Source organism: Anguilla anguilla, chromosome 10 (genome assembly GCF_013347855.1).
Source record: "Anguilla anguilla isolate fAngAng1 chromosome 10, fAngAng1.pri, whole genome shotgun sequence".
NCBI lineage: Eukaryota > Metazoa > Chordata > Actinopteri > Anguilliformes > Anguillidae > Anguilla > Anguilla anguilla.
The window spans coordinates 110165-126669 of NC_049210.1; the positions used below are offsets into that span (position 1 = coordinate 110165).

Sequence of the window (16505 nt, forward strand, 5' to 3'; positions counted from 1 at the left end):
CGTATAGTCCAAAGCTACCACGAGATTGGACATTTATGCATTTTTATTATTGCATTGGTTCTGTTTGCTTGCATCGTTTGGTAATAACTGTCTTGTGATGTGTCCCTAAGCATAATGTATACGAAGAGCAGCGAAATACCGTTGTGAATAATCTGAGTTATAAACCTAAGCAAAATATTATTTGTACTGTAATTGGTATGGTTATTTGGCTTTATTACTTTTTTATTATGAGAGAGTCGTCCGATCAGATAACACCATCTATTTTAGAGCGCATTATTTTGTATCAAACAAAACACAACTCTAGGGAACTTCAGCAGACGTTACACAAAAACCTGTGAAGGGGAGATCACGGACCTGACCTTTCGCAGGGCATGTGTTTCCAGGGGAACACCGTGAAAGGTCGGATACTTCCTGTGTTGCTGCTGCTGCGGCTGCTGCCAGGAGCTGAGGGATGCGAAAGAGGGAGAGCGAAATGGAGTTTCACTAAAGACAGAAGTAACGGACGGCTTTTCCTACAAACTAAACACAAATTCAAGAGTGGGTATCGTGTGAGGACAGCCACAGAGCAACACAGAAGGGAAGGGGGGAATATCGCAGCCGGCTCCAAAGATATTATTTTATTTTCAGGGCTACGCGCTGGAAATGAAGCTATTGAAACCAAGTTGGGTCAGTCACAATGGTAAGTGCTGGAATCTTAGACCCAAGTTGCGCTTTTGTTGTTTTGGTAGCCAGCGTACAGGCTAGCTAGAGTAGAGAGCACTTTAAGATTATGAGTGCTGGACACCTGTTTAGAATGCACGCCTACTTAAAAGCGCATTTGCATTAGTATATTTAACAGAAACGACCATATTCGTCAGTAATTTTGTTTAAAACATATAATATCGTATTTTGTGTCCACGTTTGTTTGTAGCTAGCTAGTCAGCTAACAAATGTCACACAAGGTCCGCTAACCGTCCACGGGCAAACGATCCATTTTGAAGTTGCATTAACAAGCTGAATGAGCTCGTATCGTATACTATGATCCGAACTTGTTTTCACGTCAGTAAACTACAGTGTTACAAACATTTTTTAGAGAAAGCAGTTCGCCTAAAAAGCGCGATGGTTGCTGTTTGTTGCTCATTTTAACCAACTCTGGGGATTTGATGTCAACAAACTGTAACCAAGTGATGAGAGAAGTGGAAGATCAGGCACATTCGATTCTCTCGCAAACTGGCTTAAAATGCAACATTACCGAGAAGCAAATTCAAAATGGTGGGAATCATTGTTCCCAGTTTGTCAAAATCAACACGAGTTTCAAAGCTAAACTGGAAAACAGTTTCTAACTTTATGGCTATGGTGTTGCTTGTCATGTTTGTCGTGTTTAGTATTTTAATGAACACACAACACTGACTGCCACTGTTGTATATCTATACAAATAGGTTCCTATACTCATGAAAACACAATTTTGAAGAGGATTTAAGAATAAGATTTGAAATTACATTAAAAAACACCTTTTTGCTAGTTTTGGTTTTATCATGATCAGAGAGTTTTTTGTCATAATTTGTTTCTCTGGGTAGTTTGCTAGGTTGATCACTTAAAAATCCTAATTTAAAAAAAATCTAACTGGTGAAGCCCGTAAACCTATTTCTGTGTTTCTTTCAGGAAAGCCTATATTTTCTGTGGACATCCATCCAGAAGGAACCAAGTTTGCTACTGGCGGGCAGGGTAAGGGGCATTGCATGGGCACACGCAGAGTTCCTGTGTGCTTATTTCCTAGGATTAGAAACCTGAGCATCGTCAAAAAGATGCTGGAAAATAAATATGAAAACATTTTAGGTGGCCATCATTTTTGAAGAATGAGAAATACTCAGAAGTTTAAACTTTTAAATGGTTTGGATGGATGCATATATTCATACTGTGTTTGACAGGAGAGGATTCTGGAAAGGTGGTGATATGGAACATGTCCCCAGTCCTCCGGGAGGAGGATGAAAAAAATGAGAACATTCCCAAGATGCTTTGCCAGATGGACAATCACTTAGGTATGTCCTCTCTCGTTGCAGTGTATTTCTGTTCTTTTCGATCACAAATTTAGTGTGGTGCATGGTGTGTTCATAGAAAATGTGCAAAAAATCTGATTGATTGCGATGACTGTGTTTTCTGCAGCCTGTGTGAACTGTGTGCGCTGGTCCAACAATGGCGTGTATCTGGCCTCTGGAGGCGACGACAAGCTGGTGATGGTGTGGAAGAGGGCAGCGTACGTGACCTTACACCTCCTCCTCTCTGCGCAGGCTCTTCATTTTTAAACAGACTGAACTTTATTCAGAGTTGCATAATTTGATCTTTGTATTGGATGTTATATTTATCCAACGTACCCTTTAAATGGGCCATTCAGTTTGCAGCATAATATCTGAGCCTCTCAAAATGCCTATAAAAAGCTGCATCTGGAATATTCACCACCATATAATTATCAAATCAAATTTTTATCATTGATGTATTTTATTTTTGTAACATTTATGAGTGTAGCATTTTGACATGTATCTGTTGTGTTTTAAACTTCCACAGGTATATTGGACCCAGCACGGTGTTCGGGTCGAGCAGCAAACTGGCGAATGTGGAGCAGTGGCGGTGTGTGACTATCTTGAGGAACCATACAGGGGGTGAGCTTGTGACATCACAGGGAATGGGCTCCTTAATCTGTGTTAGCCCTGTTTCAGGGCTCTGCTCTCTGAACACACATGTGCTCCTAAGCTGAAAAACTGAGGAGCACACAAATGCATTCCAGTTAGTAGAAGTGCTCCTAAATTTCTTTTCCTCTTAGGACTAAGGGATGTGAACAACACACATTTCTGACTGTTGACTAGTTGCTGTCTGGCTGGGTTGTTCAGCGCAGTCTGGCTGGATTGTTCAGCACGGTCTGGCTGGGTTGTTCAGCGCAGTCTGGCTGGGTTGTTCAGCGCAGTCTGGCTGGGTTGTTCAGCGCAGTCTGGCTGGGTTGTTCAGCGCAGTCTGGCTGGGTTGTTCAGCACAGTCTGGCTGGGTTGTTCAAGCGCGGTCTGGCTGGATTGTTCAGCGCGGTCTGGCTGGGTTGTTCAGCGCGGTCTGGCTGGGTTGTTCAGCGCGGTCTGGCTGGGTTGTTCAGCGCGGTCTGGCTGGGTTGTTCAGCGCGGTCTGGCTGGGTTGTTCAGCGCAGTCTGGCTGGGTTGTTCAGTGCAGTCTGGCTGGGTTCATCAGCAAGGTCTTGCTGGGTTGTTCAGCGCAGTCTGGCTGGGTTGTTCAGCGAGGTCTTGCTGGGTTGTTCAGCGCAGTCTGGCTGGGTTGTTCAGCGCAGTCTGGCTGGGTTGTTCAGCGCAGTCTGGCGGGGTTGTTCAGCGAGGTCTGGCGGGGTTGTTCAGCGCAGTCAGGCTGGGTTGTTCAGCGAGGTCTTGCTGGGTTGTTCAGCACAGTCTGGCTGGCTCGTTTAGAACAGTGAGTGAGAATTAGTGAGCTGAGCTGCACAGCCTTATGAAACAGTAGCACCTCTCTGGGTGAAAACCCATGTAATGGTTATTGCTTAGGCACAGTGTTAGCGGTGTGTGTTTTCACATGTGATGCGTGTGTGTGTGTGTGTGTTTTCAGACGTGATGGACGTATGTGTGTGTTTTCAGATGTGATAGACGTGTGTGTGTGTGTGTTTTCAGATGTGATGGATGTGTTTGTGTGTGTGTGTGTGTTTTCAGACGTAATGGACGTGTGTGTTTTCAGACGTAGTGGACGTGTGTGTGTGTGTGTTTGTGTGTGTGTGTGTGTGTGTGTGTGTGTTTTCTGACGTAATGGACGTGTGTGTGTGTGTGTTTTCAGATGTGATGGACGTGGCGTGTGTGTGTGTGTTTTCAGACATAATGGACGTGTGTGTGTTTTCAGATGTGATGGACGTGGCGTGGTCCCCTCATGATGTGTGGCTGGCGTCCTGCAGCGTGGACAACACCATCGTCATCTGGAACGCCCGCAAGTTCCCCGGTGAGTAGCCCGTCCTGCTCTGTGCGATCGGAGGCCGGCGCTGGCCCAGGTAACCATGGCGTTCTAATTAGAGAAAGTGCAGCGTCAGCATGTCCGCGCCGATCTGCTGTAAATAAGGATGCGTGCTGCAGGCAGTCTGCACCGCTCTGAGGCTGCAGTGGAACAGGCTCTGAGGCTGCAGTGGAACAGGCTCTGAGGCTGTAGTGGAACAGGCTCTGAGGCTGCAGTGGAACAGGCTCTGAGGCTGCAGTGGAACAGGCTCTGAGGCTACAGTGGAACAGGCTCTGAGGCTGCAGTGGAACAGGCTCTGAGGCTGCAGTGGAGCAGGTTTCTCTGCAGAATCTTGGCTTATTAACCGGAAAGGAAGCTGCTTTTCCCTCCCACCCCAGAGATGGTGACCGCGCTGAAGGGCCACACCGGCCTGGTGAAGGGGCTCACCTGGGACCCCGTGGGCAAGTACATCGCCTCCCAGGCTGACGACCACAGCCTGAAGGTGTGGAGGACCATGGACTGGCAGCTGGAAACCAACATCACCAAGCCTTTCAATGAGGTGAGGCTGGGCGTGGCACGAGCATGCTATAGCCTGCGTGCTGGTATAGTGCTATAGCCTGTGTGCTGGTACAGCCTGCGTGCTGGTACAGTGTGCTATACCCTGCGTGCTGGTACAGTGCTATAGCCTGCGTGCTGGTACAGTGCTATAGCCTGTGTGCTGGTACAGCCTGCGTGCTGGTACAGTGCTGTAGCCTGCGTGCTGGTACAGTGCTATAGCCTGCATGCTGGTACAGTGTGCTATAGCCTGCATGCTGGTACAGTGCTATAGCCTGCGTGCTGGTACAGTGCTATAGCCTGCGTGCTGGTACAGTGTGCTATAGCCTGCGTGCTGGTACAGTGTGCTATAGCCTGCGTGCTGGTACAGCATGCTATAGCCTGCGTGCTGGTACAGCATGCTATAGCCTGCGTGCTGGTACAGTGTTATAGCCTGCGTGCTGGTACAGCCTGCGTGCTGGTACAGCGTGCTATAGCCTGCGTGCTTGTACAGTGCTATAGCCTGCGTGCTGGTACAGTGCTATAGCCTGCGTGCTGCTACAGCCTGCGTGCTGGTACAGTGTTATAGCCTGCGTGCTGGTACAGTGTGCTATAGCCTGCATGCTGGTACAGTGTTATAGCCTGCGTGCTGGTACAGTGCTATAGCCTGCGAGCAAACGATTGTTGCAACTGCTAGCCCCAATAAGCGCCCATAAGTCACATGACTGGATGCTTATCCTTCATAGATGGCTGCCCATCTATGCAGGCATGTATAATCTATCACATGTATGTTTGACATCTGAGTACTGCGTGTGTGTCTGTGTGTGTCTATGTTTGTGTGTGTGTGTGTGTGTGTGTGCGCGTGCGTGTGTGTGTGTCAGTGCGGAGGGACCACTCATGTCCTGAGGCTCAGCTGGTCTCCAGACGGTCAGTATCTAGTCTCCGCCCACGCCATGAACAACTCGGGCCCCACGGCGCAGATCATCGAGCGGGATGGCTGGAAGACCAACATGGACTTTGTGGGCCACCGCAAGGCTGTGACTGTGGTGGTGAGTGATCAGCCAATCAGAGGCCAAGGCTCTGCTCAGCTGCTATTTTCCTCTTTTTTGTGGAGAAGTCTTTAGCCTTTCTAAACGCTAACGCCCTTTCTGTGCAGAAATTCAACCCCAAAATCTTTAAAAAGAAGCAGAAGAACGGGAGCTCTCCCAAACCCAGCTGCCCGTACTGCTGCTGTGCTGTGGGCAGCAAAGACCGCTCCGTCTCCGTCTGGGTAAGAGGAATACCGCCAGGAACGCTGCCAGTCCCCACAGGGAATCCTAGAGCAGGATGTACCAGCACAGAGAATCCTAGAGCAGGATGTACCAGCACAGAGAATCCTAGAGTAGGATGTACCAGCTCAGAGAATCCTAGAGCAGGATGTACCAGCACAGAGAATCCTAGAGTAGGATGTACCAGCTCAGAGAATCCTAGAGCAGGATGTACCAGCACAGAGAATCCTGGAGCAGGATGTACCAGCTCAGAGAATCCTAGAGCAGGATGTACCAGCTCAGAGAATCCTAGAGCAGGAGAGTAGCAGCAGAGTATATTGGGTATTATCGAGTCAGTTAAGTATTTATGTTATAAAAAAAGATGTGGCACCATGTAAAGCTTTTCCTTGTTTGAGACCACGTGGGTTTGCTCTGGTCTCCAGCAGCCATGAGCCTCTGGCATGTCAGTCAGAATGAATAATGAATGACTGCTAATTCTACTCCTGGTTTTATTTATTTCAGCTCACATCCCTGAAGCGCCCCTTAGTGGTGATCCATGACCTGTTTGATAAGTCTATCATGGATATCACATGGTAAGCCTCTCATTCTCAGCCTGCTGCTGTTTGTGTGCTGGTGCCAGGCTTACTCCCTGTGTGTCAGTGCACTGTTGTGTGTGTGCCTGTGCACAGGATCGGATACTCATGTACAGGTGTGCTTGCTTGGGTGCGTGCGTGCGTGCGTGCGTGCGTGCGTGCGTGCGCGCGTGTGTGTGCATGTGTGTGCACAGGATCGGATACTAGTGTACAGGTGTGTGTTTCCCCTCCCTCCAGGACTCTGAATGGCCTGGGCATCCTGGTGTGCTCCATGGATGGCACAGTGGCGTTCCTCGATTTCTCTCAGGACGAGCTGGGGGACCCCCTAAATGAAGACGAGAAGGTACCGGAGTGTAGCGCTGCTGTCGTGTGGGAAAGATGTTCCCCAGGTTGTATAAAGCAGCATCCCTGCTCAGGTGGGATTCTGAGGGGCTGTCTTAAGGTGCAGACCCCTTGAAGAATGTTTTGTCTTCATGTTGTTTGTCCGCCGTGTGTACAGGCTTTCATTTGATGTGAGATGTGAGGTCATGTCAACTTGACAACTGTTACCAAGGTGTGCATCCTGAGATGCAGTCCTCTGTGCCAAGTGTTTACAGTTTACCAGCATGTAATTACACAGAAAACCTGAGAACTGCTTGATGTGTGTCTTCCGCATGATGTTCACTCATTTGAGTCTTCAGGGATTTATTGGGTCCTTACAGGGTCTCACTGAGGACCTGAACCTTGAACATTGTGTTTCCAGAATCTTCTCCTCTCTCCTTCTCCAGTGTAAGGAAGTTCTTTGTTTTCCTGTCAGAACTCCATTCACCAGAACATCTATGGGAAGAGCCTGGCCATCACCACCGAACCCCAGCTGTCCACCACCATCATCGAGAACCCCGAGATGCTGAAGTACCAGCAGGACAAGGAGCCGGCCGCCCGGCGCAGTGCCCCCGGCCTGGAGGCGCAAGCAACCAAGCTCACCAGCGTGGTCAACGGGGAGTCCCTGGAGGACATCCGTAAGGTAGGGCTGTGCCACCCCTAACCCCTAAATTCTAAGCCCTAAACCCCTAAAACCTATCCCCTAACCTCTATACCCTTTAATCCCAACCTCTAAATCCCCAATTTGTTGTATTTGTACATTTTGGGGGCTTGTTAGCTGGATTTTAAGTTGACTGTTTAAATTTGCTGGATTGTTGTAGAACCTGCTGAAGAAACAGGTTGAGACGAGGACGGCGGACGGGAGGAGACGGATCACCCCGCTTTGCATTGCTCAGCTGGATACCGGGTAAACACCCCAACTCTCTGCACCCCATCTCTCTGCACCCTGATGCACCTCTACACCCCATCTCTCTGCACTCCAACTCTCTGCACCCTCTCTCTCTGCACCCCATCTCTCTGCACCCCAACTCTCTGCACCCTGATGCACCTCTGCATCCCATCTCTCTGCACTCCAACTCTCTGCACCCTCTCTCTCTGCACCCCAACTCTCTGCACCCCATCTCTCTGCACCCTGATGCACCTCTGCACCCCAACTCCTCACCCTGATGCACCTCTGCACCCCAACTCTCTGCACCCCATCTCTCTGCACCCTGATGCACCTCTGCACCCCATCTCTCTGCACCCCAACTCTCTGCACCCTGATGCACCTCTACACCCCATCTCTCTGCACCCTGATGCACCTCTGCACCCCATCTCTCTGCACTCCAACTCTCTGCACCCTCTCTCTCTGCACCCTCTCTCTCTGCACCCCATCTCTCTGCACCCTGATACACCTCTGCACCCCAACTCTTCACCCTGATGCACCTCTGCACCCCAACTCTCTGCACCCTGATGCACCTCTGCACCCCATTTCTCTGCACCCCAACTCTCTGCACCCTCTCTCTCTGCACCCTGATGCACCAATGTTTTCTCTCTCTGTAGTGTAGTTTGTAACTATTATTAGCATTGTTTTGTAATTGCTTCACTGTATTTCATGACTGTTATTAGTGTGTGCCGTGTGTAGCTTCAGTTTAGTTACTGATGCAGTTGTGTGTTGTCTGTTTTTTCCTGCAGGGATTTTTCGCCTGCCCTGTTCAACAGCGTTCCCATCCTTCCCGGCTCCTCCATGTCGTCCCAGCTGACCCCCCAGCTCTCCTCTGACTCCAGCACGGCCAACTCGCTGGGCCTGCGCCCCGCCCAGGACCCCCCCTCTGCCCCCCCTGGAAAGCCCCCAGAGGAGCCCAAAGATGGGTCAGTAACTCAGGGCCATTGAGCAGAATGCTGGGGGGGGGTGGGGGGCACTGAACTACAACAGTTTAGGAAATTTAAATGTACTGTGCACTAGCATTCATTAGCGCTAGCACTCATTAGCATTACCGCTCATTAACATTAACGCACATTAGCGTTAGCGCTCATTAACATTAACGCACATTAGCGTTAGCGCTCATTAGCGTTAGCGCTCATTAACATTAACGCACATTAGCGTTAGCGCTCATTAACATTAACGCACATTAGCGTTAGCGCTCATTAACATTAACGCACATTAGCATTATCATTTCCTTTGGCTGCATCCTCCCTGTCATCCAGCTTGGAAAGGCTGCTCTTTGGGAGCTAAATGGGAGCCAGGTAGCATGAGCAGTTCGGGGGTAAATCAGGAGAACCCTGTGTGTGTGTGTGTGTGGGGTGGGGGGGCGGGGGGGCGGTTAAATTGGGTGGGGGAATTCTGAAACGGTCTCTCTCTCCAGCAGTGTTAGTGCCTCTGCTCCAGCAGTGAACTCCACCGCCATGAAGACTAGCCTTCTGCTAACCTCTGCAGCCAAGATGGAGCCGATGAAAGCGCTGGATTCCCGATTTACTGAGAGGTCAAAGGCCACACCGGGGGTGACAATCTCCTCTGCCGTTAGTGTAGGCTCGCTGGACAGGTAAGGGGGCAGGACTCGTATCCTAACCAACATCTATAAATGTGCTATTAATGTAAGGAAACCCTGTTTATTCCTTTTTTGATTATTACATTTGCACAGAGTATTACATTTGAGGTATTATTTAGCAGAGTGAAAGACGTCAGCACTTTAAAGGATTCCAAATCCAAGGACGACACCAGCAGCGACAGCGAGGACAAAATTGCTGCCGTCAAATCACTGAGCTTCAACAAGCGAAAGGCGGAGCTGGACAGCCCAGAGGTGGTGGAGAAGAAGAAGAAGGGCCGGCCCAGGAAAGACTCTAAAATGGGCGTACCGGTGACCCAGCAGGCCCTGCTGCAGGTGAGCTGAGTGCCGCTCCCTGCCCGACTGCCGGTGCTGAGCACTTAAACTCAATCTGAGCATTTAAACTCAATCTCTGTTGGGACTGAGTGACTGTTGGGACTGAGTAGTGGATTCTGGGTAATTGAGGCTGCTGATGTATCCCCAGGCCCCCCCGTCCACAGAGAAGGAGTCTGTGCGTGTGGCGCCCCCTGTGGCCCTCTTTAAGCTGCCCACCCCTACGCCACAGAAGGCCTTCTCCCTGCAGGTGAGCCTGAGCCAGCCCGCTAGCCTGCTGCTCTGCGTCTGTCTGTCTGTCTGCCTGTCTGCTCTGCGTCTGTCTGTCTGTCTGCCTGCCTGCCTGCCTGCCTGCCTGCCTGCCTGCCCTGCATCTGCTCTGTCTGTCTGTCTGCTCTGCGTCTGTCTGTCTGTCTGTCTGTCTGTCTGTCTGTCTGCCTGCCTGTCTCTGTCTGCCTGTCTGCCTGCCTGCCTGTCTCTGTCTGTCTGTCTGTCTGTCTGTCTGCTCTGCTCTGCATCTGCTCTGTCTGTCTGTCTGTCTGTCTCCTGTGAGTTTGCTGTGTCTGGCTGTCTGTCTGTCTGCTCTCTCTGTCTGTCTACATATGACACAACCAGCTGTGCATGAAGCACATGCTCGGCTGTGCTGCCCTTATGAACGTGTGTCAGTTTGTTCATGTGCACACCTGCACACCCCTTAGCCAACAAGCCATGCCCATAAGGGAAGTCGTGACACATCCGTTTCAAATGATCCCACCGTTTCAGTTCCACAAATGATCACAAAACTAAACTGTTTGCCATCTTTGTCGAGCCACAGCTTCTCGTTCCTCTGTCTTACCTGTACGACAAATACTGCTAACAGCTTTGTAGAGATCACTCACCTGTGTGTGTGTGTGTGTGTGTGTGCGCGCAGATCAGCGTTGAGCCCTCGCTGTACATCGAGGTGGAGAACGAGGTGTCGACGGTGGGCGGGGTTCGGTTCAGCCGGCTGCGCTGCACGCGGGAGGGGCGGGACTGGGACACGCTGCTGGCCAGCCGCATCCTGACTGCAGCAGGGAGCAGGTGAGTACCGCCTGAGACTCCGCCCCGTGTGTGTGCGTGCGTGCGTGCGTATGTGCGTGCGTGCGTGCGTGCAGTGATGTCATGGCGGTGGCGTGTGTTCTGTGTGCAGTGATGTCATGGCGGTGGCGTGTGTTCTGTGTGCAGTGATGTCATCGCAGTGGCGTGTGTTCTGTGTGCAGTGATGTCATGGCGGTGGTGTGTGTTCTGTGTGCAGTGATGTCATTGCAGTGGCGTGTGTTCTGTGTGCAGTGATGTCATGGCGGTGGCGTGTGTTCTGTGTGCAGTGATGTCATGGCGGTGGCGTGTGTTCTGTGTGCAGTGATGTCATCGCAGTGGCTTGTGAGGACCGCATGCTGTCGGTGTTCTCTGCCTGTGGGCGGCGGCTCCTCCCAGCGATCCTGCTGCCGGCGCCCATGTCTGCGCTCCACTGCTCCGCCTCCTTCGTCATGGCGCTGACCGCCTGCGCCACGCTGTCCGTCTGGTAAGACCACACCCCCACCCTGACTCCTCCCCCTGCCTCCCCACTGACCGCAACCACAGACCTCCCAGCTACTCACTAACACTGCTCACACGAACACTACTCACGCTAACACTACTCACGCAACTGCTCACACTAACACTACTCGCACTAACACTACTCACACTAACTCTACTCATACATCTACTCACGCTAACACTGCTCACACTAACACTACTCATACATCTGCTTACACTAACACTACTCACACCAACACTTCTCACACTAACACTGCTCACACTAACACTTCTCACAGTAACACTACTCACACTAACACTACTCACAGTAACACTACTCATATATCTGTGGATACTTCCTGTGGATACTACATTTAACTTCATTCTCAGTCACATTTAGCTCAGCAATTTTTTCTGTTCAGTTGTCCGGTTCGAATATATGTTTGTTTATTTTCTTACAGGGACGTACAGAAGCAGAGTGTTCTTGTGAAAAATGAGTCCCTACAGACCATCCTATCAGGTTAGTAGATCTCTGGGGTCATGGGGTCATCGTGGGGTCACAGGGTCGTGGAGAGGCAGCTCATTGAACGGGCCGTATGATGTGTTTGTGCACAGGCACGGACAGCACAGTTTCCCAGTCCCTGCTCACCCCACAGGGCGTGCCTGTGATCAGCCTGTCTAACGGGAAGTCCTACTGCTTCAGCTCCTCCCTGGAGACCTGGTGAGCTCTGCCTCCTGTCCTTATGGCTACAGAGCCCAGCCCACACAGCAACAGCACCAATACCACCCTAATCCACCCACACATCACCCCCAGAAACGGCACCAATACCACCCTAATCCACCCACACATCACCCCCAGAAACAGCACCAATACCACCCTAATCCACCCACATATCACCCCCAGCAACAGCACCAATACCACCCTAATCCACCCACACATCACCCCCAGCAACAGCACCAATACCACCCTAATCCACCCACACATCACCCCCAGCAACAGCACCAATACCACCCTAATCCACCCACACATCACCCCCAGAAACAGCACCAATACCACCCTAATCCACCCACACATCACCCCCAGAAACAGCACCAATACCACCCTAATCCACCCACACATCACCCCCAGCAACAGCACCAATACCACCCTAATCCACCCACACATCACCCCTAGCAACAGCACCAATACCACCCTAATCCACCCACACATCACCCCCAGCAACAGCACCAATACCACCTTAATCCACCCACACATCACCCCCAGCAACAGCACCAATACCACCCTAATCCACCCACACATCACCCCCAGCAACAGCACCAATACCACCCTAATCCACCCACACATCACCCCCAGCAACAGCACCAATACCACCCTAATCCACCCACACATCACCCCCAGCAACAGCACCAATACCACCCTAATCCACCCACACATCACCCCTAGCAACAGCACCAATACCACCCTAATCCACCCACACATCACCCCAGAAACAGCACCAATACCACCCTAATCCACCCACACATCACCCCCAGAAACAGCACCAATACCACCCTAATCCACCCACATATCACCCCCAGCAACAGCACCAATACCACCCTAATCCACCCACACATCACCCCCAGAAACAGCACCAATACCACCTTAATCCACCCACACATCACCCCCAGCAACAGCACCAATACCACCCTAATCCACCCACACATCACCCCCAGCAACAGCACCAATACCACTAATCTACTCTCTGTGAAATCATCCTTAGCGAGCATCTTGGGTACTGGGCACAGGGGTCAGGGGTCAGATGAAGAGTGGGATGCTGTGAATGATTGGCGGGTTGTTGCTCCACCCCTCAGGGCCCTGATAGCAGATAAGCAGGACCTGCTGGTGCAGTGCGCGGACTACAGAACCTGCCTGCCCTCTCAGGACGCCATGGTTACCACCGGACCTCTCGCCCTCATGCAGGGCCGCACTCTGAAGTAAGAACACACACACACACACACACACACACACCCTTACTCTCACACACACACACGCACACACACACACCCCCTTACTCTCTCACACACACACACACCCTTACTCTCACACACACACACGCACACACACACACCCCCTTACTCTCACACACACACATGCACACACACACACCCCCTTACTCTCACACACACACACACACACACCCTTACTCACACACACACACACACACACACACACACCCTTAAGTAGGCAGTATACTTCGTACGAAGTACATTACATTACGGGCATTTGGCAGACGCTCTTATCCAGAGCGACGTACAACAAAGTGTATAACCATAACCAGGAACAAGTATGTCGAAAACCCTAGAGAGAAGTACCGGTCCAAGTGCAGGGAACAACCGCATAGTTCAACTTGGACCCTGAAGGATAAACTGATTAACACTAACACAAACGAGAACAGCAACAACGCAGTCTATGCAAAAATACAAGCAGTAAAGACGAGTGCATTAACTAAGTCACCTACGAAACAGCTACCAAGTTACAACCCTAAGCTTACAGTCAATTTAGAGATTACAGGGAGGTAGGGAGGGATGGGGAGAGGTGCAGCCTGAAGAGGTGAACTTTAAAATGTACAAAATTTTCTTCCGGGGGAGCATGCCTCCGGACCCCCCTAGAGGGTCCGAGGTCCACCCACCATAGTCTCACAAAATCCTGTGGGAAACACTGATGTGTGTGCGTGTGTGTGTGCGTGTATGTGTGTGTGCGTGTATGTGTGCGCGCGCGTGTGCGTGTATGTGTGCGCGTGTGGGTGTGTGTGCATGTGCGCGTGTGGGTGCGTGTGCATGTGCGCGTGTGCGTGCGTGTGCGTGTGCGTGCGTGTGTGTCTCCAGTGCAGGCCGTCTTGCCTCCAGACTGAGCTCGGTGCCGCTCCACCTGCAGCAGGGCGTGACTCTGGCGTACCTGGAGAGCCAGCTGGCGTCTGCGCTCGCCCTGCGCTCCAGCGAGGAGTACCGCCATTGGCTGCTCATCTACGCCCGCTTCCTGGTCAACGAAGGTGAGCCCTGCTGCTGCCTCGCTGCTGCCCACCCCTGGCACTGCTGTGGGGGGCACTCAATCTCATTGGGGTACACCCAGGTTACTTCCATACATTTATAGACCTATGCTTATTTGGTCTTATAAGAAACCCCTCAAACCAAAAGCACACTTATCTCTGATCCTTTTTAAGAGAAAAAAAAAGTTTGAGAGCATGACTCAATGACATTGATTTACCGTGTCTACATCACTCCAGGTCATAGAGAAATGGTTGTAAAGTGTAATTTCGGTTCCAGGGTTTTCTCAAGACTGAATAAGCATGCCAAATGGTCCAAAAGTGTGTCCAGTTGACCTGGACCTACGCATGATTCTGTGTGAGCCCCACGCCACTGCTTGCTCCTGGTGGAACAGCTGTGTCGGGACCCTGTGTGACTGACAGCTGTGTGATTGACAGCTCTGTGTGATTGATGGCTCTGTGTGATTGACAGCTGTGTAATTGACGGCTGTGTGATTGAAGACTCGGTGATTGACGGCTGTGTGATTGACAGGTCTGTGTGACTGATGGCTCTGTGTGACTGACAGCTCTGTGTGATTGACGGCTCAGTGATTGATGGCTGTGTTTCAGGTCCTGAGCACAGGCTGAGGGAGCTGTGTAAGGACTTGCTGGGCCCGGTGCACAGGTCCACCAGCAGCGCATGGGACGCCTCTATTCTGGTGAGTCGGCTCCGTTTGACTGTTACCCAGCATGCAGCGGGCCCTGCCCCTCTGCACCGATCCAGGCCTATCCATTATCCTCTGGGCCTGCTGCAGTGAGCGTAATCTGATTGGCTGGTCGTCAGCCCTGCTAGGACATGGAGCACAGAGATGACGGTTCTGTCTGTGGTTTTGTACTTATTTACAAGATGCTTTATAAATTCATTATTTACTGTGTCTGTTTAATAAAGTGACTTGTGTACTTCCTGGCCTGTGCTGTGCAGGACTGTGCAGTCTGGCTCTAACTGTGTCTGCTCTGCGCAGACGCAGTCTGGCTCTAACTGTGTCTGCTCTGCGCAGGGCCTGCGGAAGAGGGAGCTGCTGCTGGAGGTGCTCCCGGTCATCGGGCAGAACCTGCGCTTCCAGAGGCTGTTCACGGAGTACCAGGACCAGCTGGAGCTTCTGCGCAATAAATAGCACTTCTGCACCCTGACTCCACCCACTAGCCCTGATACAGGCCCACTGAGGCTTTGCCCCCTGGACCAGGGGCATGTGCCCTGCCTCAGAAAATGGGCCCCCCCCAGCGGGGCCTTCTCTCCAAGGGTAGCACTGTACTGGGGCAGCATGGGGGGGGTCATAACGGTGATAACAGTGATAGTAGTTGAGATGATGATGCTAATAATGAAAATAAGAATTAATGATGATGATGAGGAAAGACAGGAGGGACAGCGCTATTGGCTGTGGACAGTGTCCGGGGCAGAAGGGGTGCCTGAGGAGCCACGCCCCCAGCAGGATCTCCCCCGGCAACACGCTGGCGGCCGATTGGCTCAAACACTAATGCAGCCCCGCCTCCGCTGGCCTCGCCCAGAAGGCGCTCCGCCTCAGGCCTGGTCAGAGTGCCTGAACTGTCCCGCGGTTCTCTCCCTCATCCGTTTGTACAGCCTCTTTCTGTTAGTCATTTTTAAATGTTTGTACAAGGCATTTTCTTTTCCATTTTCTATAAAAAAACAAAACCACAGCAAGCAAAAACTGAAATAAATGAACAAGCTTTGACATGCTTTGAAAAATGCTTTGAAACAAGCTTTCACATGATCTTGCCTGACTCCACACCACTGTGATGCACTGAACTCTGATGGTAAAACACAAACCTCCAGTTCTAACTATGAACTACAAGTTACATAGACATGTAGTTGTTCACAAAATACATCTGCTGGGTATATTTTTTATATCCTAGTATAAATGTTTATTAAATTTCCATGTTTACAATTTTTTTTTGTTCTACCCTTGACCAAGGTACTTGGTTCTTGGTCAAGCCTGAATTGCTTCAGTTAAATAACCGGCCATTTACAGTTTTGTCACTTTGAATCCGTTTTTAGCCAATGCGATTTACAGAAGTGCATTTTACAGAAGCGAACGCCACTCGAGCTGGAGAACATCTCACTTTCTGGGCCCGACTCCAGACCTGTGAGATGAAAAGACAGGTTCTTTTTTATTTATTTTTTAAATGGATGCGTGGTGTAGTGGGAAAAGGTGAGCGTTTAGACGTCAGTGAAGACAGCCAGTGAATGTGCCCTCCAGACTGATTGGGGAAGGTCCTCCATCAGGGGACGAATGTAGAGGAGAGCAAGTGCTGGGGGACGGTCAGTAGGTGAGGGGGGGCTGGGTGGAGGGCCAGCAGGCAAGGGGTGGCTCGGTGGGGCGCCGGCAGGCGAGG

The 16505-nt window shown here is 51.0% G+C and overlaps 1 protein-coding gene across 4 annotated transcripts; it reads left to right on the forward strand.

Annotated features, from left to right (window-relative positions):
• Positions 1-371: 371 nt before the first annotated feature.
• LOC118237523 (protein HIRA) lies at positions 372-15844 on the forward strand. Of its 4 annotated transcripts, none has more exons than XM_035436329.1 (25): positions 372-679; positions 1642-1704; positions 1908-2018; positions 2143-2233; positions 2542-2636; positions 3880-3975; positions 4365-4525; positions 5382-5549; positions 5657-5770; positions 6270-6340; positions 6578-6683; positions 7137-7343; positions 7522-7607; positions 8375-8551; positions 9046-9222; positions 9348-9561; positions 9710-9808; positions 10469-10617; positions 10937-11098; positions 11553-11611; positions 11707-11812; positions 12943-13065; positions 13957-14120; positions 14724-14812; positions 15152-15844. In XM_035436329.1, the coding sequence occupies exons 1-25, from the start codon at positions 643-645 to the stop codon at positions 15266-15268; spliced, it is 3042 nt and encodes a 1013-aa protein (XP_035292220.1). In that variant the 5' UTR covers positions 372-642; the 3' UTR covers positions 15269-15844. The 4 variants fall into 4 exon arrangements, with proteins under 4 accessions (XP_035292220.1, XP_035292223.1, XP_035292221.1 ...); XM_035436332.1 differs by having other exon boundaries at positions 9351-9561; XM_035436330.1 differs by having other exon boundaries at positions 9049-9222.
• The last annotated feature ends 661 nt before the right edge of the window (positions 15845-16505 follow it).

What these genes read in the sequence shown, in the direction of transcription:
- LOC118237523 (XM_035436329.1), top strand. Translation starts at nt 643, where the DNA reads ATGAAGCTATTGAAACCAAGTTGGGTCAGTCACAATG. An exon ending in GAACGCCCGCAAGTTCCCCG is followed by an intron (nt 3,976 to 4,364) that starts GTGAGTAGCCCG and finishes CTCCCACCCCAG; the next exon opens with AGATGGTGACCGCGCTGAAG. An exon ending in CCTACAGACCATCCTATCAG is followed by an intron (nt 11,612 to 11,706) that starts GTTAGTAGATCT and finishes GTTTGTGCACAG; the next exon opens with GCACGGACAGCACAGTTTCC.